Source organism: Anolis sagrei, chromosome 6 (genome assembly GCF_037176765.1).
Source record: "Anolis sagrei isolate rAnoSag1 chromosome 6, rAnoSag1.mat, whole genome shotgun sequence".
Lineage (NCBI taxonomy): Eukaryota > Metazoa > Chordata > Lepidosauria > Squamata > Dactyloidae > Anolis > Anolis sagrei.
The window spans coordinates 124,502,727-124,529,286 of NC_090026.1; the positions used below are offsets into that span (position 1 = coordinate 124,502,727).

General features: G+C 43.8%; 1 protein-coding gene across 1 annotated transcript; it reads right to left on the minus strand.

Moving 5' to 3' along the window:
* Nucleotides 1–475: 475 nt before the first annotated feature.
* Nucleotides 476–24,215, minus strand: LOC132779004 (solute carrier family 22 member 13-like). The gene is made up of 10 exons (XM_060782631.2): nt 23,474–24,215; nt 20,822–20,925; nt 20,434–20,588; nt 17,436–17,604; nt 16,662–16,782; nt 10,747–10,841; nt 9,001–9,215; nt 6,782–6,890; nt 4,576–4,785; nt 476–1,369 (listed from the first exon to the last, which is right to left on the minus strand). The coding sequence occupies exons 1-10, from the start codon at nt 23,969–23,971 to the stop codon at nt 1,273–1,275; spliced, it is 1,773 nt and encodes a 590-aa protein (XP_060638614.2). The 5' UTR covers nt 23,972–24,215; the 3' UTR covers nt 476–1,272.
* Nucleotides 24,216–26,560: the final 2,345 nt, after the last annotated feature.

Here is a 26,560-nt window from a genome sequence, read left to right on the forward strand (position 1 = left end):
GTCAATGCCTTCAGCATATCACCTGATGGCAAAATTACAGAAGCAGCTGCTTTGTATTTTCCATGGTCTAATGAGACAACCAGCAAGCACACTGGCAGGTACACAAATTGGTCACATAACAGTGATGTTCAACACAATGGTTTTAGAGCTCAACTATACTGTTTATTATGTGAGTGTAGATATATACTGCATTTGCAGAACTCAAGATGGTTTTAAAAGGCAATTAGTAAAATGAGGGCTCATTTGCATTTCACAATTTTAGCACTGATTCCATTTTAATTGCCATGGTGTCACCCTATAAAATCCTGGGGTTGGCTGTTTGGTGAGGTATGTAATAAGCTTTCTGTGTTGCTGTAGGTTTTCTGAGCTATATGGCCATGTTCCAGAAGCATTCTTTCCTGACGTTTCTGTCCCCGAAATCCAAATTCATGTCAGAACAATGTCCCCCAAAATAGAAAGACAATACTACATTTTGGCCAATTGCAACATTCATGTTTACCTCAAACAGACAAGAGTTCTTTCTCCCACCCAGGACATTCCACAGATATATAAACCCCATTTTCCTAGTTTCCAACAGACCTCATAACCTCTGAGGATGCCTGTCATAGATGGAGGTGAAACGTCAGGAGAGAATGCTTCTGGAACATGGCCATACAGCATGGAAAACTCACAACAACCCACTACTACATTTTGCTAATGGTATTCTTGAAAGTAAAACCAAAAACCTCAAAGAAAGAAGGTGGTGCTGTTGGTGGTGTAATTGGTATATACAGTATGTCCCTGATATTTACTGGTGTTTGAATCCAGGGACCCCTGTAGATACCCAAATCCATGGACGTGCAAGTCCCAATATATACAACTGCATCGTTAAATGCTGTTCCCTTATATAAAATGGCAAAATTCAAAGAATATATTTGTGGGGAGTGGTATTTTCAAGCTGTGGTTGGTTGAATCCACGGGTGCTGAATCTGTGAATATGGAATGACAACTATATATAGAATCATAGAGTTGGAAGAGACGTCATGGGCCATCCAGTCCAACCCCCAGCCAAGAAGCAGGAAAACAGCATTCAAATCACTCCCAGCAGGTGGCCATCCAGCCTCTATTTAAAAGTCTCCAAAGAAGGAGCCTCCACCACACTCTGGGGCAGAGACTTCCACACTGTTGCAATGAGATATATATCTCTTGTCCACACTGTGGCAATAAGAAATTTCCACCAATGCATCTGCTGTCTTTCTTTCATGGCACATTGCTGCTGTTTAAAGGGCCAACTTAGAACCGAGTAGTCTTTGTCTGTACGCTGATGTCATTGTCTTCATTGTGCTTTACATGTCCATTTTCCAAAACATTGGTGTCTGTCTCGTTGGGACTAAATGGGAGGAAACAGAGTTTAAAATGAAGGATTAGATTTCTCTGCATGCAATATTTCGCACAAAATAATTCTGTAGAAATGGTGAGATTGTAATTTTTTTGAGATAACCAGGGAGGTCCTCTACCCCACTGCATCTTAAACCATGGGTCCCAATCCCAAATGGGGTCCCTTTTGTTCAATGTTTGGTAACAGTAAAGTTTTCTGAATGCAATCTTATGACTGTTTTAGATATTTGCACAAATCTGCGGTGCAATCTTTACATTGGACTCTGCAGAAGATGCTTTAGGTGTACTTCATAAAAAAAGAAAACCAGCCTCTCTTGCAAATGCTGATATCGATATATACGATGTCACATAAACATTTCTCAGGCCAAAAGGGTGTTGAGTTGGAAAGTTTGAGAAGCCCTATTCTAGCCCATCCTAACCTTAATACAGAGCATCCTTTGCAAAAGGCCAACCTGCTCTGCCTGGACACCATCCGGAAAGGAGACTCAATGCCCTACTTGCCTTATGAAAGGCAGGAAAAAACGGTCTCTTTTGGGAAGCACCCTATATCATCATCATCATCATCATCATCATCATCATCATCATCATCATTTAATTACTTATTAATCACCCTCCATCCAAGATGCTCTAGGCGATTGTAAAGGATAAAAATACATACATACAGATATTGATAAAATTAACATAGATCAAAAGCTCTAGTAAAAAGCCAGGTCTTAAGTGCTAGGGTAAAAGGCCCTAAGTCATGCATGGCTCTCATATAGGGCGGCAAGGAATTCCACAAGGCAGGGGCAGAAATAGAAAAAGCCCTGCGTCTGGTCCTTTCCAAGTGCACTTCTCTAGGACCCAGTATATGGAGCAAGTCACTTTGGGATGGTTGTTGCAACCTCCGATGATGGGAGAATGAGAAACAGTCCCTAAGGTACATTGGACCCTGGCCATAAAGAACTTTTAAAAGTCAGAACTAGCATCTATATAGGCCACGGTATTTATTTATCGTGTCATCTGCAACCAGAACATTGTATTACATTTCTAACAGAACAAAACAAACAGATAAAAAAAACACAAATTTTGCAAACTTGGTAGCTGATGAAATGTCCTTTGACCAGTATCTGGCCACTTGGAGTGCCTCTGGTGTTGCCGCAAGAAGGTCCTCCATTGTGCATGTGGCAGGGTTCAGGTTGCATTGCAGCAGGTGGTCAGTGGTTTGCTCTTCTCCACACTCGTATGTCGTAGATTCAACTTTGTAGCCCCATTTCTTAAGGTTGGCTCTGCATCTCATGGTGCCAGAGCGCAGTCTGTTCAGCGCCTTCCAAATCGCCCAGTCCTCTGTGTGCCCAGGGGGGAGTCTCTCATCTGGTATCACCCACGGATTGAGGTGCTGGGTTTGAGCCTGCCACTTTTGAACTCTCACTTGCTGAGGTGTTCCAGCGAGTGTCTCTGTAGATCTAAGAAAACTATTTCTTGATTTAAGTCGTTGACGTGCTGGCTGATACCCAAACAAGGGATGAGCTGGAGATGTCTCTGCCTTGGTCCTTTCACTATTGCCTGCAACTTCCCGGCGGATGTCAGGTGGTGCAATACCGGCTAAGCAGTGTAATTTCTCCATTGGTGTAGGGCGCAGACACCCTGTGATAATGCGGCATGTCTCATTAAGAGCCACATCCACTGTTTTAGTGTGGTGAGATGTGTTCCACACTGGGCATGCATACTCAGCAGCAGAGTAGCATAGCGCAAGGGCAGATGTCTTCACTGTATCTGGTTGTGATCCCCAGGTTGTGCCAGTCTGCTTTCGTATGATGTTGTTTCTAGCACCCACTTTTTGCTTGATGTTCAGGCAGTGCTTCTTGTAGGTCAGAGAACGGTCCAGAGTGACTCCCAGGTATTTGGGTGCGCTGCAATGCTCATGGTAGACCACGGTAATCAGTTGGAAGCCAATGTAAATGTTGCAGCACTGGTGTTATATGGCATTTCATGGGTTTTCTTGTGAGCAGCCTGGCTGCCGCATTCTGAACAATACAGATCTTTCGGGTCGTAGACATCGGAAGGCCAACATACAGGGCGTTGCAATAGTCCAGCCTAGACATGACCGTGGCATGGATGACTGTTGCCAGAGCCTCATCAGATAGGTAGGGTGCCAATTGCCTCGCTTGTCATAGATGGAAAAAGGCCTGTTTGCTGGCAGCAGAGACCTGAGCTTCCATTGTCAGCTGCGAATCCAAAACAACACCTAAGCTCTTAACGGTAGGCGAATGAGATAGGGCAGCACCATCAAAGGTAGGTAGCAAATGGGTCAGACCTATTGAGTGGCCATGCCAGAGAATCTCAGTCTTCACTGGGTTCACCTTCAATCTACTAGCACGTAGCCAGTTTGACAGAGCCTCCAGACATAAGGTGAAATTGTCTGGTATTGATGTTGCTCCAGGCTCCAAACGCAGAAGGAGTTGGGTATCATCCGCATATTGATAGCAGTCTAGGCCGAAACTCCGAGCTGAACTAGCAAGGGGTCTAACATAGATGTTGAAGAGAAGAGGGGAGAGAATTGCACCTTGGGGTATCCCACATAGGAGGGGAGATCTTTCAGAGACTTGATCCATGTACTCCATGCTTTGGCTCCGGTTTCGGAAAAATGAGTTGAACCAATTGAGGGCCTGACCGCAAACTCCGGACATGGCAAGACAGTGAATAATTAGATCGTAGTCAGTGGTGTCAAACACTGCGGTAAGGTCGAGAAGTACCAGTAGCACCGATCCGCCGCTATCAGACTGGCAACGAAGCTATATAGAATGGCTTCAGGTAGAAGATACCTGGGCTCCTAATCCCAGCAAATATCGGAGGCTGCCATTATATATTTCCTAAAGACAGCCCTATACAAAGAACATCACAATAGTCAAAGGGTATAGAACAAACACAGTTTGACTCCACTTGAACTGCCATGGCTGAATATTGGGGATTACTTGGCGTTTGCAAGGTCTTTAGCCTTCCCTGCCAAAAAAGTACAAGTGACTCACCAAACTACAAGTCCCAGTATCCCATAACATTGAGCCATGGCAGTTCAAGTGGTGTCAAACTGCATTCATTCCACATTGTTGATGCACTTGAAGTCTAATTGTTATTACCAAGTGTAGGGTTTATCTTCCTACAAGTTCACTTTTCATGGATTATTGGGAAAATCACATTCAAATTGCAGAGAGAACTCACTTCTGGTTGCCGATAACATCATCCAGGTAATCTGGGAGCTCTTTTCCCTGTGTTTCTGGCAGGAAAAAGCAGAGGGTCCCAGCCCCGATGGCCGTGCCTCCAAAAATCAGCAAAGGGATGGAGGGGTGGTATTTCTCCAAGAGGCGAGCCAACGGCGAACTTACAGCAGCCACCCTGGCCACCATCTGGCACACTGCAATTCCAATCTGTCTACAGAAGAGAAAACAAAGCAGGAGGTGACATGTGGATGCAGCAATGTTTTATTATGACTGTCGGTTCTGTGGGCATATTCTCTCAGTTTTGATATTTGGATAGCATTTTGTATTCAAATTGTGCTTTTGGAAGAGAACCTGGGCGATGCTCAAGAAAGAGGGAGAGAGAAAAATCAGGAGCATTGTGTAGGTTCTCTTCCAAAAGCACTATGTTTTGGTTTGCCCAGGCCTGGTCTAGAGTATAGACTGCAAATAATGTCTCTGTTTGTATGTATGTATGCATAACTAACTAATGAGAGAGGGGGGGGGGGGGATACAGCCTGACTATCCCTTATCTGAAATGCTCGGGAGCAGAAGTGTTTTGTCTTTCAGATTTTTTTTCAGATTTGAGATTAACTGTATTTGAAACACAAATAAGACTCGTGCGCCAACTGCGACCGTACCTCACGAAGGCTGATCTGGCCGGAGTAGTCCATGCCTTGGTCACCTCTAGACTGGATTACTGTAATGCGCTCTACGTGGGGCTGCCCTTGAAAACGGCTCGGAAATTCCAACTGGTCAAACGGGCAGCAGCCAGGATGTGGACTGGTGCTCCTTACAGAGAGAGGTCAACCCTCCTGTTTAAGGAGCTCCACTGGCTGCCGTTTACTTACCGAGCCCAATTCAAGGTGCAGGTGCTTACCTACTAAGCCCTGAACGGTTTGGGACCAGCCTACCTGCGTGATCGCATCCCCATCTATGAACCCACTCTTTCTCTTCGCTCATCTGGAGAGGCCCTGCTCGTGATCCCACCTGCGTCGCAAGCGCGGTTGGTGGGGACACGAGACAGGGCCTTTTCCGTGGTGGCCCCCCGACTCTGGAATACCCTCCCCAAAGAGCTTAGACAGGCCCCTACATTGGCAGTCTTCAGAAAGAACTTGAAGACCTGGCTGTTCCGATGTGCCTTCCCCAAATAGGAAACCTCCAAGACCAAGTCCCATAAGCACTTTATTAAATTAAGATTGCCGCACACTGCACACTGCACTTATAGCCCACCTGTCACACCAGCACTTTTAAATTCTTGTACCCATTACGCTGGCCCGGCCCAGTTTTATTGCGTCTTAGTGTATTGTTTATTACTTGTTGTTTAGTTTGCTTAACTGTTTTTAATTTGCTTTAGGTTTGTATTGTTGTATTGTGTGTAGAGGCCTTGGCCTGTGTAAGCCGCATCGAGTCCTTCGGGAGATGCTAGCAGGGTACAAATAAAGTTTAATAATAAGAATAAGAATAATTATCTAGGAGATGGGATTCGGGTCAAAACACAAAATTCATTTATGCTCCATGTACACCCTGTGCACATAGCCTGAAAGTAATGCAATGTGTTTTTTTTGTATGAACCAAGGTTCGTGTCCAGTGAACCCTCAGAAAGCAAGAAAACCAGTTATCTCCACCACACATTTGAGAGATTTTGGATCATTCCGGATTCTGGAATTCCAGATAAGGAATACTCAAACGGCACCAGCCAGTGTATCTTTCAGGCTTTCATGCCGACCTATATCCCCTTATATTTGAGCCCATTTAAAGTTATTTGAAAAACTATATCAATATCCTAAAATTATACAGAATTGAACTACTGTATTTCATCACATAATAGTCGCACCCCCATTTTTTTGGTGCCAAAAATGTATTTTTATTTTCCTCACATAATAATCACCTCTCTCATTTCAGGATGATTTTCCCTTCCTTCCTTCCTTCCTTCCTTCCTTCCTTCCTTCCTTCCTTCCTTCCTTCCTTCCTTCCTTCCTTCCTTCTCCAAAGGCAAGGCAGTTTTAAAACTACACAGTGGAGGTCTCTGACGCTCCATTTGGTATTTGGGTTTTATTTTTGCTTTTAAATACAAAAAAATATATATTAATAGTACCCCTCTCACTAATTCTGTTTCCTCCAAACCCTCTGAGAATTAATCTCATGTGTGTTTATATCTCTCTATGTGAATTTAACATAATTTGCCTCACCGGATAACCGTTGGGAACAGCTCAGTGGTGTACACATAGGATGTAGTGAAGGAACCAGCAATGGCGAACTTCCCAACGACAGCCAGCGCTGTTATTACCACCGGAAGGTCTGCGGAGAAAGCCAAAGTTTCTGTTTGAAAGAGCAGAACACTTTGGGAAGGAAAAAGCATGAAAGAAGAACACAAAGGAAGACAACACAAGATTCCCAACCTAGGTTGTTGTAGGTTTTTCCGGGCTATATAGAATCATAGAATCAAAGAGTTGGAAGAGACCTCATGGGCCATCCAGTCCAACCCCCTGCCAAGAAGCAGGAATATTGCATTCAAATCACCCCTGACAAATGGCCATCCAGCCATATAGGCCATCCAGCCTATATGGCCATGTTCTGGAGGCAATTTTTCTCCTGACGTTTCGACTGCATCTATGGCAAGCCTTTGTCTCACCCTGGTCATTCCACAGATATATAAACCCATTTTTCCTACTTCCAAGAGACCTCACTACCTCTGAGGATGCTTGCCATAGATGCAGGCGAAACGTCAGGAGAAAAATTGCCTCCAGAACATGGCCATATAGCCCGGAAAAACCCAGTGATTCCGGCCATGAAAGCCTTCGACAATACATTCCCCACCTAGTCACAAAAAGGCAGGCAACTTCATTAAGGAATCAAATGCTCATGTCAGAGACAGATAAACTCTTGCCCATGAGCTAGGAAAGTTTCCACAGAGGTCTTCCTCCCACCTGCACATTATTAATTTGGATACCTGGAAGGGGGAATGGAGCCACTGCAAGCTGTTTGCATGGATTAAGCAGAGCAATGTGAAAGTTTGGTGGCACAGAACTGCAAGATATAGAATCATGGAGCTGGCGAGACCCCAAGAGACATCCAATCTTGCCCAATCTGTCTGGAAGGAAGGCACGATCCAGACTCTGCTTAAAAATCTCCAGAAAAGTAAACTCCACCAGACTCCACTTATTCCACTGTTGAAAGGTTCACCATCAGAAGGTCCTGATGGTCAGAGGAATCTTTCTGCAATAAAACAAGCCTGCTTCCTCCTCAATGTGACGTCCTTTCAAACGTTTAAACATGACTCTCATGTCCTCTTCTCTCATCCTTCTTCTCAGCCTTCAACTCTGGCTCCCTAAGCTTCTCCTCAAAGGGATTGCTTTGTAGACCTTTAACCATTTTGGTCACCTTTCCAGCTTGTAAATGTCCTTGAATTGTGTTGCCCAAAATAGATCCAGTATCCCAAGTGAGGCCTGACTATTGCTTCTCTCAGTCTAGTCGTGATACTGCTATTGATGAAGCCTAGAGTCGCATTGGCATTTTTTAGTTGCCAAACACACTATGGAGTCATGTTTACCTTGTGGTCTAAATTTCCTTCATGTGTATTGTTTTCAAGCCAAGTGACACCCATATATGTTGGTGTATTTTCATGTTTTCTGCCTAAGTGTAGGAAAGGATTTGCAATTTGGAAAGTCAGAACTTATCAGATGCCCCAAAGTCTTTCCTAATTAATAACCCACAAGGGAGATGACCATCTTCTCTCAATGTCTCCAAAAAGAAGATGGATAGCTACCAAAGAAAGTGGAGGTCTTGTTGGATTTTCTTTGCTGACCGGAGATTGGGAACAAGCATCCAACCCCCAGTGGCGCAGTGGGTTAAACCCCTGTGCCGACAGGACTGAAGACCGACAGGTCTCAGGTTCGAATCCAGGGAGAGGCGGATGAGCTCCCTCTATCAGCTCCAGCTCCTCATGTGGGGACATGAGAGAAGCCTCCCACAAGGATGATAAAAAACCCAAAATAATCTGGGCGTCCCCTGGGCAACGTCCTTGCAGACAGCCAATTCTCTCACAACAGGAGCGGTCGCTCCTGACACGACAAAAAAAAAATCCAACTCTGTGGTTCTAGGAAATTAGTAATTAGGGCTCAAACGAGGCTGACACGTTCTTGGTGTCAAACCAAAAAGAGTCCAATAAACCCCTTCAGCCAAGAGGGGCCTCAGTTGGGGAGTGTCAACAAGCAAAGAAACTGATTTGGAGACTCCACAATGTCAGATTTGCCCCTATCCCCAAACATATTTGCCCATTCATATCAATGCTTTCTCAATTCACTACATACAAAGGGGTTGCCCTTGGAAAACATCTGGTGCATGGTGTGGTTCAAGGCAAGTCATGTAAGATATCTTCCCGTAAGCATTGTCTAATCTTGTTTCTTACCCTTCGGGATAACGGGGACGAGAAGGCAAACCACTCCTCCCAGGAGCAAGAAGGAAGATTGGCATTTTTTCCTCCCCATCCACTGCATCACAAAGAAAATGCTGCCACGTGCTGGTATTTCAACTGCCCCAAAGATAAGCTGGGTCAGGTAGATATCCAAGCCAAAGCTACCCACATTTAGGCTTAAGCCGTAGTATGCAAAACTGTTGGCAAACCTGTAAAGCAGAGAGTTGAGTAACAATATAAATAAAAGCGTATAGTGAGCAACGGAAGTCCAACAAATGCCACACAGGACCGTCTCCAGCTGCAAATTATTGCTTCGGCATTGGGAAAGAAAGTTTCTAACCTTCAAGGGATTCAACATATCTTTTAAAAAATAAAATCATTTCGCAGAATTTTGGTAAGATTTTCAATCTTATATTTCCATATATAGAGATGCCTTATTATACATTATCAAACCACGGAATTGCATATACTACATGTTCCTGCAGCTCTCAAAGATCTCAGGTAGAGAAGTGTCTTTCCCAAAACTATTCACTGGGATCATAGAAAGATTGTTGCTGTTTATTCATTCAGTCGTCTCCGACTCTTCGTGACCTCATGGACCAGCCCACGCCAGAGCTCCCTGTCGGCCATCACCACCCCCAGCTCCTTCAAGGTCAGTCCAGTCACTTCAAGGATGCCATCAATCCATCTTGCCCTTGGTCGGCCCCTCTTCCTTTGTGCTAAATAAGTGCCCTGGTCCTTCTGGCGCGAAAAATAACATTAGCCAGCATACGTTTTGGCGCCTCAAACATTAGACCTGTTTCAGGATATGTTCGACCTGATGAGTCCAAAAATGGCACCAGTTTTCCATTATCAGCTCTGGTGTTTGAGATACAGAACATATGCCATCCACCAGTTGTCATCTAATCACCTCTCAACAAAAGATTCCCCCAGGCACTGCCAAGCCATCAAATGCTAATTAAGGTGGTCATTTGAAACATTCACACCTAGCTCCAGCAGACAAGAATCCTTTGTCCCACCCTGGTCATTCCACAGATATATAAACCCCTCTTTTCCTAGTTCCAACAGACCTCACTACCTCTGAGGATGCTTGCCACAGATACAGGCGAAACGTCAGGAGAAAATGCCTCTAGAACATGGCCATATAGCCCAGAAAAACCTACAACAACCCAACTAGAGTTGATGTAGTCTATCCAATGCAATTTTCTGAATCAGCATCCTAAATAACTCCAGGAACAGGCATAGACACCAAGATGGATGGATGGATAGATAGATAGATAGATAGATAGATAGATAGATAGATAGACAGATAGATTATTCAGGCTAATTGCTATTGTGCCAGGATCATAGTGCTGCCAATGATGGTTTACCACATGTCAGAGTTGCTGTAAGTTTTTTGGGCTGTATGGCCATGTTCCAGAAGCAATCTCTCCTGACGTCAGAAGAGAATGCTTCTGGAACATGGCCATAGCACATATCATTATTGCTCTTCTGTTCTTGCCATGACAATTTTTGAAAGCAATCGTTACCAATTACCTACCACCACCCCCCCCCCCCAATCAATGCTATGGAATCCTGGGAGAGGTTGTTTTACAAGGTCTTTATTCAGCCTTTGTTGCCAAAGAGTGTTGGAGCCTTGCCGAACTACAGCTGCCAAGATTCCATACCACCTAAAGTAGTGTCAAGCTGCATTGATTCTACAGTGTAGAGGCACCCAGAGTAAGATGAGAGAATGCTTACCAGGCTGTTGATATAAGGAAAGTCACTTTCCTTAGGTGGGAATGTCTCACAAGGTCCAGAATACTTCCAGATTTGGCCTCCTTTTCTGGCTTCAGCTATTGGTAAGAAATGAAAGAAAGGCCAGAAGAACAGAGTGAAAAAAAGCCGCTACGTCTCTATGCCTACATGCCCCATTTAGGTCCATGGTTTCTTGGTTATGTGGGAATGTTTCTGCGGAGACCTTGGAACAATCAAGAGTACTGGAGAACCACAACTTGTTGCATGCTCTTTCTCTGTAATTGCGTATTTGCAGCCTTGTTGGACTTTGCCATCTAGTGGTGAGCTGAAATCCCCATCATACTTTTTCACTAGGACAAAATCAAGGTTGGCTTTTTGAGAAAATAATTAATATAGTCAACCTTTCTCAGGATTAGGTGCAGAAGATCCCCATGAATATGAAAAACAGTGAATTATTAGATTTATTTTTTATTTACGGTAAGCTCTTTAAGAATTTCTAGGTCTTCCAGAATGATTCTACGGACAAATTCCATTGGAAATTGAATGCAGAATGTAATTGGAGGAAGCAGAATCTGAGATGCCAAGTTCTCCAGCATACTATTGTCCTAATGGCGGGATATGCCATTTATTAAGATGCCAGAAGCAGGTGAATATAGCACTGAATGAGATATGTAGAATAATCACAAGCTAGCTGGCATGGCTGCTAACTGTGAGAGAAATAAAGTTGAACACTGTGAAAGCCACCCACTGCATGGCGATCATCCTCTTCCCAGTAGCCTCAAATCAAGGAAAAGCTTCATGAAAACCACTACTCCTCTGAATGTTCCCCCAGCAACAGCAAGAGTATCCCTGTGGGCAGCTAAACCAGGAAATCCCAAATGGATGCCCCCCTCTCCGAGGGTCTTTCTCCCATCCCTGAACAGCCTCAGAAGTGGAATTATCATACCAAAAGACAACCTGGCAAAATGGTACTATCTAAAAGAATCCTCCACCTTGTGTGTTGGGGTTCAGCCTGATTCTCTGATAGTTTTTCCAACTGAGCAAGCTCTCCCTGACCCTGACAGTGTGGAATCTGTTGTTGATACAGAGGTCAACGGTGATGAAAATGAAACTCAACAGCTGGAGGAAAATGTTTTGGAAACTAGCCGTGATATCTCTCCACCTGGGGTTTTTAATGAGGACTGAAGAGAACAGATAGTTAGAGACAGAAATATTTCCCAGTTTCTACAAAGGTCACTTCGTTTACAGGAGAGACATGCCCAGGCTCCAAAGTCAAGGGGCATTTCAAAGAATAGCTTCTTTGGTTTAAGAGGCCTCCTGCCGGGTGCCTCTTTAGATCAAGCAATGTTTGGGACTGTGGCTGTGCCTTGGCAGAATTCCTGTTTTTCATGACCGGTAATCCCAGAGGCTTGTATTTATCAAATTCATGGTTAGTAAAAGACTAACAGGTTCCTGGTTCTTGTATTGTGGCTTTCGAAATTTTGCTCAAGTTCAGAGATTCTACTGACTGCTGTGTTTTTCTGTGGCTTTTTTACTTTGCATTTACCTTTTTTTTGTAACCAATTTTTCATCAATAAACAAGGATTGCTTTTCCTACAGTCCAGTGTGGTGGATTTAATCTTATGGTCTCGTTTCTTGAACTGGGATGCAACATTGTGTGACCATGGAGCAGAACAACTTCACATCTGTATGCTTGCCCACTACGCCCTGCCTCATGCACAGACAATGCAGTTGTTGCACTCCAGAACAGGAAATGGCCCTTCTGACTATAAACACACCACACGTTGAGTGAAGGAACAGTCCTTTTTATTAAAGCTTAGCAAAAAGCCAGTAGAAATAAATGCTTGTAAAGATAGAGAAGATTCCAAAAAAGCAATAAAGTATTTAAACGGCTCCGACCCAGTTTACCTATCCGAATGGATTCTCCCCTATGAACCATCAAGGTTGTTAAGATCTTCTGGAGGGGCCCAGCTCTCGGTCCCACCACCTTCGCAATTGCGTCTGGGTTTTTGTTTTTGTTTTTGTTTTTTGTCGTGTCAGGAGCGACTTGAGAAACTGCACATCGCTTCTGGTGTGAGAGAATTGGCCGTCTGCAAGGACGTTGCCCAGGGGATGCCCAGATGATTTGATGTTTTTATCATCCTTGTGGGAGGCTTCTCTCATGTCCCCGCATGAGGAGCTGTAGCTGATAGAGGAAGCTCATCCGCCTCTCCCCGGATTCGAACCTGCGACCTGTCGGTCTTCAGTCTTGCCAGCACAGGGGTTTAACCCACTGCGCCACCGGGGGCCCCACTTGGGTCTGGTGGGAACGAGGGACAGGGCCTTCTCGGTGGTGGCCCCTCGACTCTGGAACTCTCTCCCAATGGAGATTAGATCTGCCCCTTCCCTCCTGACTTTCAGAAAGCTGGTAAAATCTTGGCTCTGGAATATAGCATTCTCAGAATGATGATCGAGTCAATAACAGCCAACCACACTGGTGGATGGTGATGAATTTGTGATTTTACCTTGACGATTTGGCTGTATGTAATTAATTGTTCTGTTTTGTAATGCATTTTAATGTATTAATGTATTATGATGTTATTATGTTTTAGCTTATTTGTGTATGAATTTTTCTGTTGTTAGCTGGCCTGAGTCCCTCTTCAGAGGTTGAGAAGACCGGGTTATAAAAGCTCTAAATAAATAAATAAATAAATAAATAAATAAATAAAGGCAGGAAGGAGACACAGCGTCCAAACGTAGCATTCAAAAGCAATGTTCAAAAAGCATAAAATAATATTTCAAGTCACTGATAAACCAGACAGGAATAAACCAAGAAGCAAGAACAGACCAGACACTGCTAGTCAAGTTGCAAGTGAAGACGAGATCACTTGAACAGGAATTCCATGAGGCTTGTGCTAGGTTTCCAAACAATGCCTGATCTGACAAGGTTTTCTACCGGCAAGCCTTAAATCCCAAGAACTGGTTTCGTTTTCCCCCAATCTTTGACTTTAATTGACTAATTCTTTCGGATTTACGTAAACATTGGGCTTCTTGTCGATTCTGGCTAATCTCCAGCCGCCGACTCCACATTAACTTTAGCAGGTGTCAGACTATTTTCCAAACTAGAATCTGAAAGGCTCACAGACGGAGGGAGTAAACCTTTCTCCCAAAGCCTGACAGAAGCATTCTCATGAGAATCTGCCCTTTGCACCGAAGCCTCTCTGTCAGTGTCTGCATGAAACTCATTGACCAAAGTGTCTCCATCTTGCCCCTCAGAGTCAGTCCCAGCATCCCCCACATCAGAAGCAACAGGGGACTGATTTCCCTCCTCATTACCCGCATCAGACACAGAAACACCAGGAGACTGAAACACACTCACAGGTTCAAGCACAGGCTGAGTCCCGACAGCAGTCACTGTTGTCCGTTTTTGGTCTAAAACTATTTAGCTGCTTGTGTTCCCTTTATTTTGTTAGTTTTGAACTTATTTATTTATGCAATGCTTTTGACACAAAATAAATAAAAGGGTCTCTTTTTAATCTCAAGAGCTGTCATTGTATGCCAAAGACTTCACTAAAGATATGCAAGAGATCATAATGATATAGTCATCTGATATAGTTGGGGCACCTCAGAATTATTTCACTTCCCTCACCAATTCACGGTGTCTTTCAAAACTGAGTTATTCACTTGTGTCATTAAACACAGCTAGCAAACTCATTTTTGTACATACAGTTGGCCCTGCATAGCCAGAGATCCTGCATCCAGAGCAGAACCATCCATGGATTGAAAATATTAAAATTCCAAAAAGCAAACCAACTATCTATCTCTATATATATAAAACTGTTAGGGGCGTTCAACGGGACAGCAAAACGTGAAAACCCCGGCCCAAAACTCACCAAACTTGCCATGCACATACCTTAAACCAAAAGGTATGCACAACTCTCATCAAAATAACAAACAACATTTCAACAAACCCACAATTTCCAAAACAAACGGAGCATGCGCAAAGGCTCCCCACGGCGAGTCGCCCGGTGCGCGCACATGGCCGGCCAATGCACCCTCCAAGAAAGCCACGCACCCACCCACCGATGCCCCGCCCCTACCCGCCCATACACCATCCATCCCTTCTCCCACTCCTCCTCCTCCTTTGCCCACCCCCTTCTGAGAAAGCCACGCCCCCACCCACTGACTCCCCGCCCTACCCGCCCATACACCATTCATCCCTCCTCCCACTCCTCCGCCCAGTGCTGGACCTGCGGAGCCTGCCCGGGCAGGAGACGCCGCGGCCCGGTTCTACCGAGGAGAGCCCTTCGGCCTCCACCACGCCCGGCCCAGGCTGCCCCGCATACCGCCGTCTCTCTCCAGGGAAGGAAGGATGCCGCCATTGGGGACGATGAGGAAGGGGAAGGAGGGAAGGAAAGAAAGAGAGCAAAAAAAGAAGAAAGGGAAGGGGAAGGGGAGGTGTGCAAAGGAAGGAAGGAAGGAAGGAGGAAAGAAAAGGAAAGAAAAAAGGAGGGAAGGGGAAGGGAAGGTGTATGAAAAAAGGAAGGAAGGAAAAGTTGGGAAAGTATATGAGGGAAGAAAGGTAGGAAAGAAAGAAGAAAGAGAGAGTAGGAGGATGGGAAAGAAGGGAGAAAGGAAGGAAGGAAGAAGAAAGGAGCGGAAGGGAAAGTGTAGGAAGGAAGAAAAGGAAGGAGGAAAGGAAAGAAGAAAAGGGAATGAAGGAAGGAGTGAAAGAAGGAGAGAAAGAGGGAGAGAAGGTTGGCCACAGCAACGCGTGGCGGGTAAAGCTAGTATATATATAAAAATTGCTTGTGCATAATGAGTACCTTAAAAACAAAAGAACCAATGAACGAAATCACACCAAATTTGGCAACAAAATGTCTCACAGCACAAGGAGTGACCATCACTCAAAAAATTATGATTTTGTCATTTGGGAGTTGTAGTTGCTGGGATTTATAGTTCACCTACAATCAAAGAGCATTCTGAACTCCATCAACAATGGAATTGAACCAAACTTGGCACACAGAACTCCCATGGCCAACATAAAATACTGGAAGGGTCTGGTGGGCATTGACCTTGAGCTTGGAGTTATAGTTCACCTACATCCAGAGAGAACTGTGGACTCAAACAATGATGGATCTGGACCAAACTTGGCACAAACACTCAATACGCCGAAATATGAACACAGAATTTGGGGAAAATAGACCTAGACATTTGTGAGTTGTAGTTACTGGGATTTATATTTCGCCTACAATCAGAGCATTCTGAACCCCACCAACGACAGAATTGGGGCAAACTTCCCACACAGAACTCCCATGACCATCAGAAAATACTTAAGGCCATCCAGTCCAACTCCCTTCACCAGGGCAAGAAAACGTAATTAAAGCCCTCTTGACAAAGAGCCATCCAGCCATAGATATAGACAGATATGATTCACACACACACACAGATATAGTATCATAGATGTGAAAGGGACCCCTAAAGAAGGACAATGATATGTTGCATGTTCCCGATTAGGCAAACCAGACAATCTCCACATCAACACTAACAAAGAAACAACAAGAAATACTGTTTACCCACAAGCATCAAGAAATTACATATATTAGAAACCAACACTTTCTCATTACTTTATTTTCCAGATCACCAGACTGAGCCACAGCAGGGGGGCATCTAGTTTTATATAAGGGACACCATTTTACTACACCGTTGTATATGATGGGATTTGAGCATCCATAGATTTTGGTATCCACTTGGGATCCTGGGTCCAAACCCCAGTAGATACCAAGAGCCCGGTGTATTCTATAATAACAGAGTGAAATCACAATACAAGCAATAATATAAAACTGGTAGACCAAGAGAGGCCTACAAAGGTTTTTAGCACGTTGGTTGAGGTTTGTTGTGGTGTGGAATGGAAAGTTACAAATCCCGCTTCCCTTCACCTGATCAAAAGTTTTCGGTGGGATGCTTCGTTTATTCACTGCAGCCGCCTTCTGCAAGAGCTTCTTTGCTTCTTCTATCTTCCCTTTTGTTACCAACCAACGGGGAGATTCTGGAAGGACCCTGAAAAATGTGCAGATAATCAAACAGTTTCAGTCTTGTGTCCTGAGTGCTGGGATGTTCCAACGTACAGAGCTTATTTTGTGGGTAGGGCTGCACACCCATCAACCCAACAACAATCATTGCTCAGATTGCTATGAGTTTTCTGGGCTGTCTGGCCATGGCATTCTCTCCTGACGTTTCACCCACATCTATGGCAGGCATACTCAGAGGTTGTGAGGACTGTTGGAAACTAGGCAAGTAGGGCTTATAAATCTGTGGAATGTCCACTTGCCTAGTTTTCAACATACCTCACAACCTCTTAGGATGCCTTCCATAGATGTGGGTGAAACGTCAGGAGAGAATGCTTCTGGAACATAGCATGCAGCCTAGAAAACCAACAGCAATTGACAGTGATTCTGGCCATGAAAGCCTTCAACAACACAAAACTGACAGTGATTTTGGCCATGAAAGCCTTCGACAACACAACACCATTTTGTTGCATGCTTTGTCTTAGTCTAAACCAGTGCTTCTCAAACTTTGGACTTCCAAGTGTTTGGACTTTAGCTCCCAAACTCCCTTGCCAATTTGGCCAGTAGTGAAGGATTTTAGGAACTGACATCCCAAACACTTGGAGGGCCAAAGTTTGAGGAGCCCTGCTCTGATCCTTTACTCACCAGAAGTAAAATAAGAGGGCAAAAATGGGAGCAGAGCCTACAATCTGCAGCTTCCTCCAGTCTCGAAGGGCATAAGCCAAGCCCGCCAGCACCATCTGCCCTGCTGCAAAGCCAACATGGCTGAAGATCAATGTGAGTGGACGATAGGTTGTCTCGACCCATTCAGCACCTATGAAAACAATGACATGGGGTATGGGAATTCAAGCAATCACATCTGTACTTTTACTTATAACAACACAACAGACAGTTTTAGCTCAACTTTTATCATTTATCACAATCCCTATGAGGAGCAGCTTAAAGAGCTGGGCATTTTTAGCCTGCAGAAGAGAAGGTTGACAGGAGACATGATGAAGGCCATGGATCAAGATGAGAGGGGAAGTCGTAGGGAAGACGGAGCAAGCTTGTTTTCTGCTGCCCTGAAGACTAGGATGCAATGGAACTACAGGAAAGAAAGGAGATTCCACCTGAACATTAGGAGGAACTTCCTGACTGTGAGAGCTGTTCAGCAATGGAACTCTCTGCCTTGGAGTGTGGTGGAGGCCCCTTCTTTGGAGACGTTTAAGCAGGAGCTGGTTGGCCATCTGTAGGGGTGCTTTAAATGCGATTTTCCTGCTTCTTTGCGGAATAGGGTTGAACTGGATGGCCCATGAGGTCTCTTCCAACTCTAGGATTCTATGATTGTATGACATCTATATAAATAAAAATGTAATGTTCCTTTGTGGGATTAATATAACTCAAAACCCACTGGGCAAATTGACACCAAATTTGGACACAATATGCCTATTAGGCCAACGAGTGACCATCACCCCTAAAACACACACAAACCAGCAGAATGGACTTTAACCCTCCCCCCCCCCAAATAAACCATATATACACATACATATACATTCGTATACATATACACAAGCACACATACAGATAGACACACACATATATATGCATGCACACACAAATATGCACATATACACACCTACATATACACCTACACACATATAAACATATATACATAATGTATATATATATTGTGTATATGTGTGTGCTTGTGTATATGCATATATGTGTATATGTATATTGTGTATATGTGTTTGCTTGTGTATATACACACATATATGCATATACACAAGCACACACATATACACAATATACATATACACATATAAACACAGAAATATACATATATGCATATACACATACAGACAGACATATGTGTGGTGGAGGCTCCTTCTTTGGAAGCTTTTAAACAGAGGCTGGATGGCCATCTGTCAGGGGTGATTTGAATGCAATATTCCTGCTTCTTGGCAGAATGGGGTTGAACTGGATGGCCCATGAGGTCTCTTCCAACTCTTTGATTCTATGATTCTATGATATATACGCAAGCACACACAAATATACACATACAGTATACACACACATACATATACTCCTACACACATATATACTAGGCCTGTTTGATCAAGAAAAAATTTGTTTCTAAATTCGATTCGTAATTGGGGTGTTTTTTTGTTTCGATATTTAAAATATTTACAAAACTTTCCAAAAAAATGTTTTGTTATTTACGAAAATTCGTAAATATTTACAAAACATTTTAGAAACAATTTTTTTCTTGATCAAACAGGCCTAAGTGTGAATGTTGCAGTAATGGTCACCTTGATCAATGATTAGCATTGAATGGCTTTCATTTCTCCCACCCTGGACATTCCATAGATAATATTAGATGATATAACTCTCCATTTGCCTAGTTTCCAACAGACCTCTGAGGATGATGCCTGCCATAGATGTGGGCAAAATGTCAGGAGAGAATGCTTCTGGGTCATACATACAGGCAGCCCTGAAAACTCACACAAGCGGCCTCTGCGCGCCATCCGGCTCTGGCTCCTGCGCCCTTCTCCTCCTCCTCCTTGGGTGAGCGCGCGCGCGCCATCCAATCGGCTCCGGCTTCTGCGCCCCCCTCCTCCTCCTCCTCCTCCTCCTAGCACTTCCTGCAACACAGCTGGGAGGAGGAGGAGGAGGAGGGGGGGGCGCAGAAGCCGGAGCCGATTGGATGGCGCGCGCGCGCTCACAAGCGGCCTCCGCGCGCCATCCGGCTCCGGCTTCTGCGCCCCCCTCCTCCTCCTCCTCCTCCTCCCAGCTGTGTTGCAGGAAGTGCTAGGAGGAGGAGGAGGAGGGGGGGCGCAGGAGCCGGAGCCGATTGGATGGCGCGCGCGCCACGGTGCACTGCTGGGGTGCTTGGGAGCGCCGGATTGGCTCCCAGGCACCAGCAGCAGCACTCAGTCAGCACAGCAGCCCCATTAACGACACGAGCTGAAGCTCGTAAAATATATGGGGCTGCTGTTTCGATATTTTTAAACCCTTCCGGGTTTGAAAATGTGTTTTGATATCGCTTCGGAAATGGTAAAAATAACGATTTAATTACGAAATAACGAATTAACGAACTAAAACCGACAGGCCTAATATATACACACATATATGGATATACACAAGCACACACATATACACAATATACATATACACACATAAACACAAATATATACACATGTATACACACATAAATACACAGAGACACACATATATACACATATACACAAATATATACACAGACATAAACACATATATACACACACAAAACACATATTCACAGACTGGGCCACAGCAACGTGTGGCAGGGGACGGCTAGTCTATATAAATAAAAATGTAATGTTCGTTTGTAGGATTAACATAACTCAAAATCCACTGGATGAATTGACACCAAATTTGGACACAAGACACTTATCAGGCCAACAAGTGACCATCACTCACAAAAACATTGAAAAACACAGTGGAAGAGACATTAAAAGCCAAAAAATAAAAGATACATTACAATGCATGCGCAAAACCACATATATATACACACACAACACACATATACACAGCAATGTGTGGCAGGGGGTGGCTTGTAGACCATTAAGAAAGCATGCTAAAGCATAGTGGTTTGAGCACTGGACTATCACCCAGTTCCTACCTAGAGCGATGCCACTTATTAAGCTGCCGGAAATGGATGCACCCACAATAAATCGGAGAGCAATATAGGCGGTAAAATTTGGTACAAAAGTCACCGCAACGCCAACTGTGCCTTGAATCAGCATTGACAACAAAATAATCGGTCGCCGGCCAAACCTGAGAAGGAGAAGAAACACATTTAAACTAGTTAAAGGCAACACATTCTCAAGCTGAATTCTGGGCTCCTTTTAACTAAGCAATGTCTGGCCTCACTACCTCTGAGGATGCTTGCCATGGATGCAGGCGAAACGTCAGGAGAAAATGCCTCTAGAACATGGCCATATAGCCCGGAAAAACCTACAGCAACCCAGTGTCTGGCCACCCTTCACCAAGGATGTTTTCTCCCTTACCTGTCACTTAATGGACTAAACACCATGGCTCCAACTAGAATTCCCAAAATGAAAATGGATTGTGAGATGCTGTTCAAATCTTTCCGGTCACATACAAGGTCAAACTGGAGAAAGAGAAAGAAAGAGAGTTTACTCATAGGGAACTCAAGAAGGTCCTATCAATGGCTTCAAACTACAGGAGAGGAGATTCCATCTGAACATAAGGAAGAACTTCCTGGCTGTGAGAGCCGTTCAGCAGTGGAACTCTCTGCCCTGGAGTGTGGTGGAGGCTCCTTCTTTGGAAGCTTTTAAACAGAGGCTGGATGGCCATCTGTCAGAGGTGGTTTGAATGCAATATTCCTGCTTCTTGGTAGGGGGTTGGACTGGATGGCCCATGAGGTCTCTTTCAACTCTTTGATTCTATGATTCTATGAATTTGAGAGACACAGTCCCGAATAATCCCTGCCATTTTACATCTGCTTTTAATGTCCTGATTTCTCTCTCCTCCTCCCGCCTTCCCTCTTTTTTCTCAGTCTATTTCAGTTGCTACAAACCAAGGTGCTATATCTCTGCATAATCTGGAAGACTCTACTGCTTTGAGAAGACTATACGATGGGTGCAGATCCAAAAATTACAAAATTACAGATATGGCAGTTGGAGGCAGGGACATTCTCACTTATTCATTGTGTGTTGGGTTTAGGTAAAGGTAAAGGTTTTCCCCTGACATTAAGTCTAGTTGTGTCCGACTCTGGGGATTGGTGCTCATCTCCATTTCTAAATTGAAGAGCTGGCATTGTCCAGAGACACCTCCAAGGTCATGTGGCCAGCATGATACACAGAGCACCGTTGCCTTCCCACCAGAGCGGTAGAATCATAGAATCATAGAATCCTAGAGTTGGAAGAGACCTCATGGGTCATCCAGTCCAACCCCCTGCCAAGAAGCAGGAATATTGCATTCAAATCACCCCTGACAGATGGCCATCCAGCCTCTGTTTAAAAGCTTCCAAAAGAAGGAGCCTCCATCACACTCCGGGGCAGAGAGTTCCACTGCTGAACGACTCTCACAGTCAGGAAATTCTTCCTCATGTTCAGATGGAATCTCCTCTCTTGTAGTTTGAAGCCATTGTTCCTTGTCCTAATCTCCATGGAAGCAGTAAACAAGCTTGCTCCCTCCTCCCTGTGGCTTCCTCTCACATATTTATACCTACTGATCTACTCACATATGTATGTTTTCAAACTGCTAGGTTGGCCTGCAGTTAAAAACAATCAGCGCTGACAAAATAACCATCTGTCAGCTGCAAAAGGCCACCCTATTTGTATGTTCACGCACTATTCACCGATACATCACACAGTCCTAGACACTTGGGAAGTGACTGATGTGTGATCCAATACAACAGTCAGCATAGTGATCTAGTTTGCTGGGTACTAAACTTGTTGTGTATCAAATAATAATAATAGTAGTGCCCCACTCTTCTCTCAGGACTGGGACCTATGAATTATTCTCGGGAATTTGGGTCATTCTAAGTCCTATTCCTTTGTATTTCTAAAGTCACTCCCACACATTCATTGGGTTTAGGAGCACAGGACCTTCTCGGAAGTGGGGACACTATGGTCAACATCCAATAAAATCATTCTGGACCTAGAAACACCCATAAACGTTTTCTCTCTAGGAATGCTCTAGATTCTGAAGAACAACTCAGAAATTACTCTAGGTTCTGAATGCTCTAGGTCAGTGGTTCTCAACCTTCCTAATGCCGTGACCCCTTAATACAGTCCCTCATGTTGTGGTGACCCCCAACCATAACATTGTTTTTGTTGCTATTTCACAACAGTCATTTTACTCCTATTATAAATCATAATGTAAATATCAGATATGCAAGATGTATTTTCATTCACTGGACTAAACTGGGCACAAATACCCAATGCACCCACATGTAAATGCTAGTGGGGTTGGGGGAGGATTGATTTTGTAATTTGGGAGTTGTAGTTGCTGGGATTTATAGTTCACCTATAATCAAAAAGCATTCTGAATTCCACCGGTGATGGATTTGAACCTAATTTGCCACACAGAACTCCCATGACCAACGGAAAACACTGGAAGGGTTTGGTGGGTATTAAACTTGAGTTTGGGAGTTGTAGTTCACCTATATCCAGAGAGCACTGTGGACTCACGCAATGGTGAATCTGGACCAAACTTGGCACAAATACTCAATATGCACAAATGTGAACACTGGTGGAGCCTGGGGAAAACCCACCTTGACTTTTGGGAGTTGTAGTTGCTGGGATTTATAGTTCATTACAATCAAAGAACATTCTGAACTCCACCAACGATAGAATTGGCTCAACTTCCCACATGGAATCCCCATGACCATCAGAAAATACTGTGTTTTCTGATGGTCTTTGGCGACCCCTCTGACACCCCTTCACGACCCCTTCAGGGGTCCCGACCCCCAGGTTGAGAAACACTGCTCTGGGTTCTGAAGAACAACTCAGAAGTTTACCAGAGTTACGCCTGAGGATGTAGGGATTTCTAGAAAAAGCACATTAATCAAACCTGTGAAGAATCAAGTCCACAAAAGCCAAATCCACAAACATGGAGGCCCATGTGCACTGAAAGTCTCCACTGTTACAGAAGCCTGGAATCAATTCTGGAAGAAAGTAAAACCACCAAACCTGAGTGACCAATGACGGTTCTCTCTTCAAAGGGTAGACCCACCCCTCTCGACACTTTTCGGTAGCATTGAGGCCATATTCTACGATGGCATCGAGATCCCGTTCCACTGGAGTGAACATGAAACATTCTTCCAGGCTTCCATCGGGTTTTCTTGGGAGGGTCAAGTTCAGCCGTTCCTCTTCGGAGAGATTTGAGCCGACAGCGCTGAACCAGGTTGTCCGACAGTAATGAGGCTCTTCGGCAACCATGAATAACTGGCCAAAGATATGAAAGGGGTGGGAAATAGACTTCAGAGTCAGCAATGCCACCAAATAATGCTGGAATCGCCCAAAACCATTGAGCGCGTTGATTATTTCCCCAACACTCGTCATGGTCAGTCTTTGCACTCTCAAACTTGCTTTCTTTCCCTTTCTTCTGTCATTATTTGAAGGACCTTCCAAAACATCCTTCAAATAATTCCTAGAACTAATGTTTAATCCAAAAATAAACTTTGACATGGTGTGCGGTAATAATAATGGCAATCCTAGTTAACACAATCCAAGACAACTTCAATTCTGCAACCAAGCTGTGTAACCTATTAACTGCCTGGCATTCTTCACAGAGACAAGACGATGCATTTCTTGTCGTTTTCCAAAAGCAGTGAACTTCAGCATAACTAGAGGTAATGGATTCCTGGCACACTTTGTACGTTAATACTTAAATCTTGACAACTTGGTGCCTATTCCAAATTGCTGACTTCAAGAGAACTGGTGTAGCATCTGAGTATTGGACTATGACTCTGGAGAATGACATTTATAACCCAGGAACAAATATCGTGTTACATAGTGTAATTCTTCTTATTCCAAAAGCAAACTATTCATGTGGAGAAAGCCTAGAAGGCTATTAACTTGGGCTAAACAAGCCTCCGGTGGTGCAGTGGGTTAAACCGCTGAGTTACTGAACTTGTTGACTGAAAGGTTGCAGATTAGAATCCGGGAAGCGGCGTGAGCTCCTGTTGTCAGCCCCAGCTTCTGCCAACCTAACAGTTTGAAAACATGCAAATGTGAGTAGAGCAATAGGTACAACTCTGGTGGGAAGGTAATGGCGCTCCATGCAGTCATGCTGGCCACATGACCTTGGAGGTGTCTATGGACAACGCCAGCTCTTCAGCTTAGAAATGGAGATGAGCACCAATCCCCAAAGTCGGACACAACTGGACTTAATGTCAGGGGAAAACCTTTACCTTTACCTAAACAAGCTTACACATAATATGGCACCTGTATAAGAGGAGGGGGGGGGGGAGAGAATTTATTTCTGTAATTTGCATCAAATTCAGGGTAACTTGTGTCCAGCTTCATTGCAATATATGTTTGCTGAGAACAACTTGATGTTAATTTTCTTGCGGCTAATGATCTTTTTTTTTTCATACAAAAATATTGACTTACCTTTGAAAGTCCTAATTGTGCTTTCGGATTTTTCACAAATGTCTTGCTCTTCATATGCAGAACAAAGAAAGCATTTTAAATATATTTTGTATAACTTGTCATGGGTTAACCTGTTGTGCTGGCAGGACTGCTGATTGAAAGATCAGTGGTTAGAATCTGGGGAACAAGGTGAGTTCCCATCTGTCCGTTTCAGCTTCTCATGCAAGGACATGAGGGAAGTCTCCCACAGGATGGTAAAACATCCGGGCGTCCCCTGGGCAAAGTCCTTGCAGACAGCCAATTCTTTCATACCAGAAACGACTTGCAGTTTCTCAAGTCACTCCTGGCATACACACACACAAAAAAAACCCAAGCTTATCATGCTACAAGAACACCAAGATGAGTGGGGTGTTTGGGATGAAAGTGGCCTCCTTTTCTGGGCTTGTGCTCTCTAGTGAATCCTGATTGCGTCCGATGTTCATGTTGATGTTCCTGAAGAAAATGGGAATTTTGATTTGGCTTTTGGGACAGGGTCTGGGGATGAGAGCCCTGTGTCGCTGCAAGAGGATTCTCAAGGCCTCGGGCTTGGGAAAAGCTTTTTGTCACAGTTCCCTGGTCAGTTATCTGAGAATGAAGTTGATTCTGAGGTATCAGGTGCAGGAGTTAATTAGAGGAGCGAGACCTTGAATAGGAAAATAAGTTTCAGTAAATAGAGACAGTCCGTGCAGCTAGACTTCAACAGAAGTTAGATAGGAAACCGAAACTGAGAAAGAATCCGTTCCTAGCAGTTTTGGAGTCAGGGAAGGGTTTATAAATGATTTGTGAGGGACGATTGCTTCAGTTGAAGCTATGTCGGATTAACGCCAAGTTCCCAGATCCAAGGTCTGCCTAGCTCTGTTTTTCGTGGGTACAAGTGCTTAGTTTCATGGATTTCCTTGACTCTTTGTTCCTGTCCTTCTTTATATGCTCTGTGTTTTTCATGGACACAAGTGTTTAGTTTCATGGATTTCCTTGACTCTTTGTTCCTGTCTTCCTTTATATCAATTGGATGACTTTTTACTGTGGATTACTTTTTATTGCTATGGCTACATATGTTCCTAAACAAACTGCTTGCTGATTTTACCCCACTGGTGTGGTGTTTAAAGTCAGAGGTGATTCTGCTCTGGGGTACGACATAGGCACAACACAGAGACCATTCCCAAAGCCTTGGACAATTTTTTTATTGATTAAAAATTAGAGAAATACATGCAGTAAAATACAAAGTCAAAGAAAAAAAAGGCTGAATATTTTACATCTTTCATTAAAATCTACAGTACACCAAAATTGTGTAGAAGTTCCTGTTATATTAATACACCACTGTCATCCTTAAGAATATTAACTAAGTTTAAAAAAATACCAACTGATTTTTTTTTCTAGATTCAAGTTCAGAATTTACCCAAAATAAAAACCCTCTGATCCGTAAGGGTTAAAAAAAGGTTAGAAATAATTTCTTAACAAAATAATAATAATCATCGTCATCATTGGCACTTTTGAACCTCAAGAAACAAAATAGTTGTCTAGCACTTAATAGTATCCCAAGCCAAAATAAAAACCTCCCAAAACGTACTACCACCAAGAGACATGTGCCTAGAAATCTAATAATGAAGGTAGTTGAGGATCATTTAAAAAAATAACGAAAACAAA

Bases quoted from the DNA above. Each gene is read 5' to 3' on its own strand.
- LOC132779004 (XM_060782631.2), bottom strand. From the start codon at position 23,971: ATGTCAAAGTTTATTTTTGGATTAAACATTAGTTCTAGGAATTATTTG. The intron at 20,926-23,473 runs GTTTGGTGGTTT...CTCTTTCTCCAG, and splicing joins AACCGTCATTGGTCACTCAG to TTTGACCTTGTATGTGACCG. The intron at 20,589-20,821 runs GTAAGGGAGAAA...TCTCCTTCTCAG, and splicing joins TTTAGTCCATTAAGTGACAG to GTTTGGCCGGCGACCGATTA.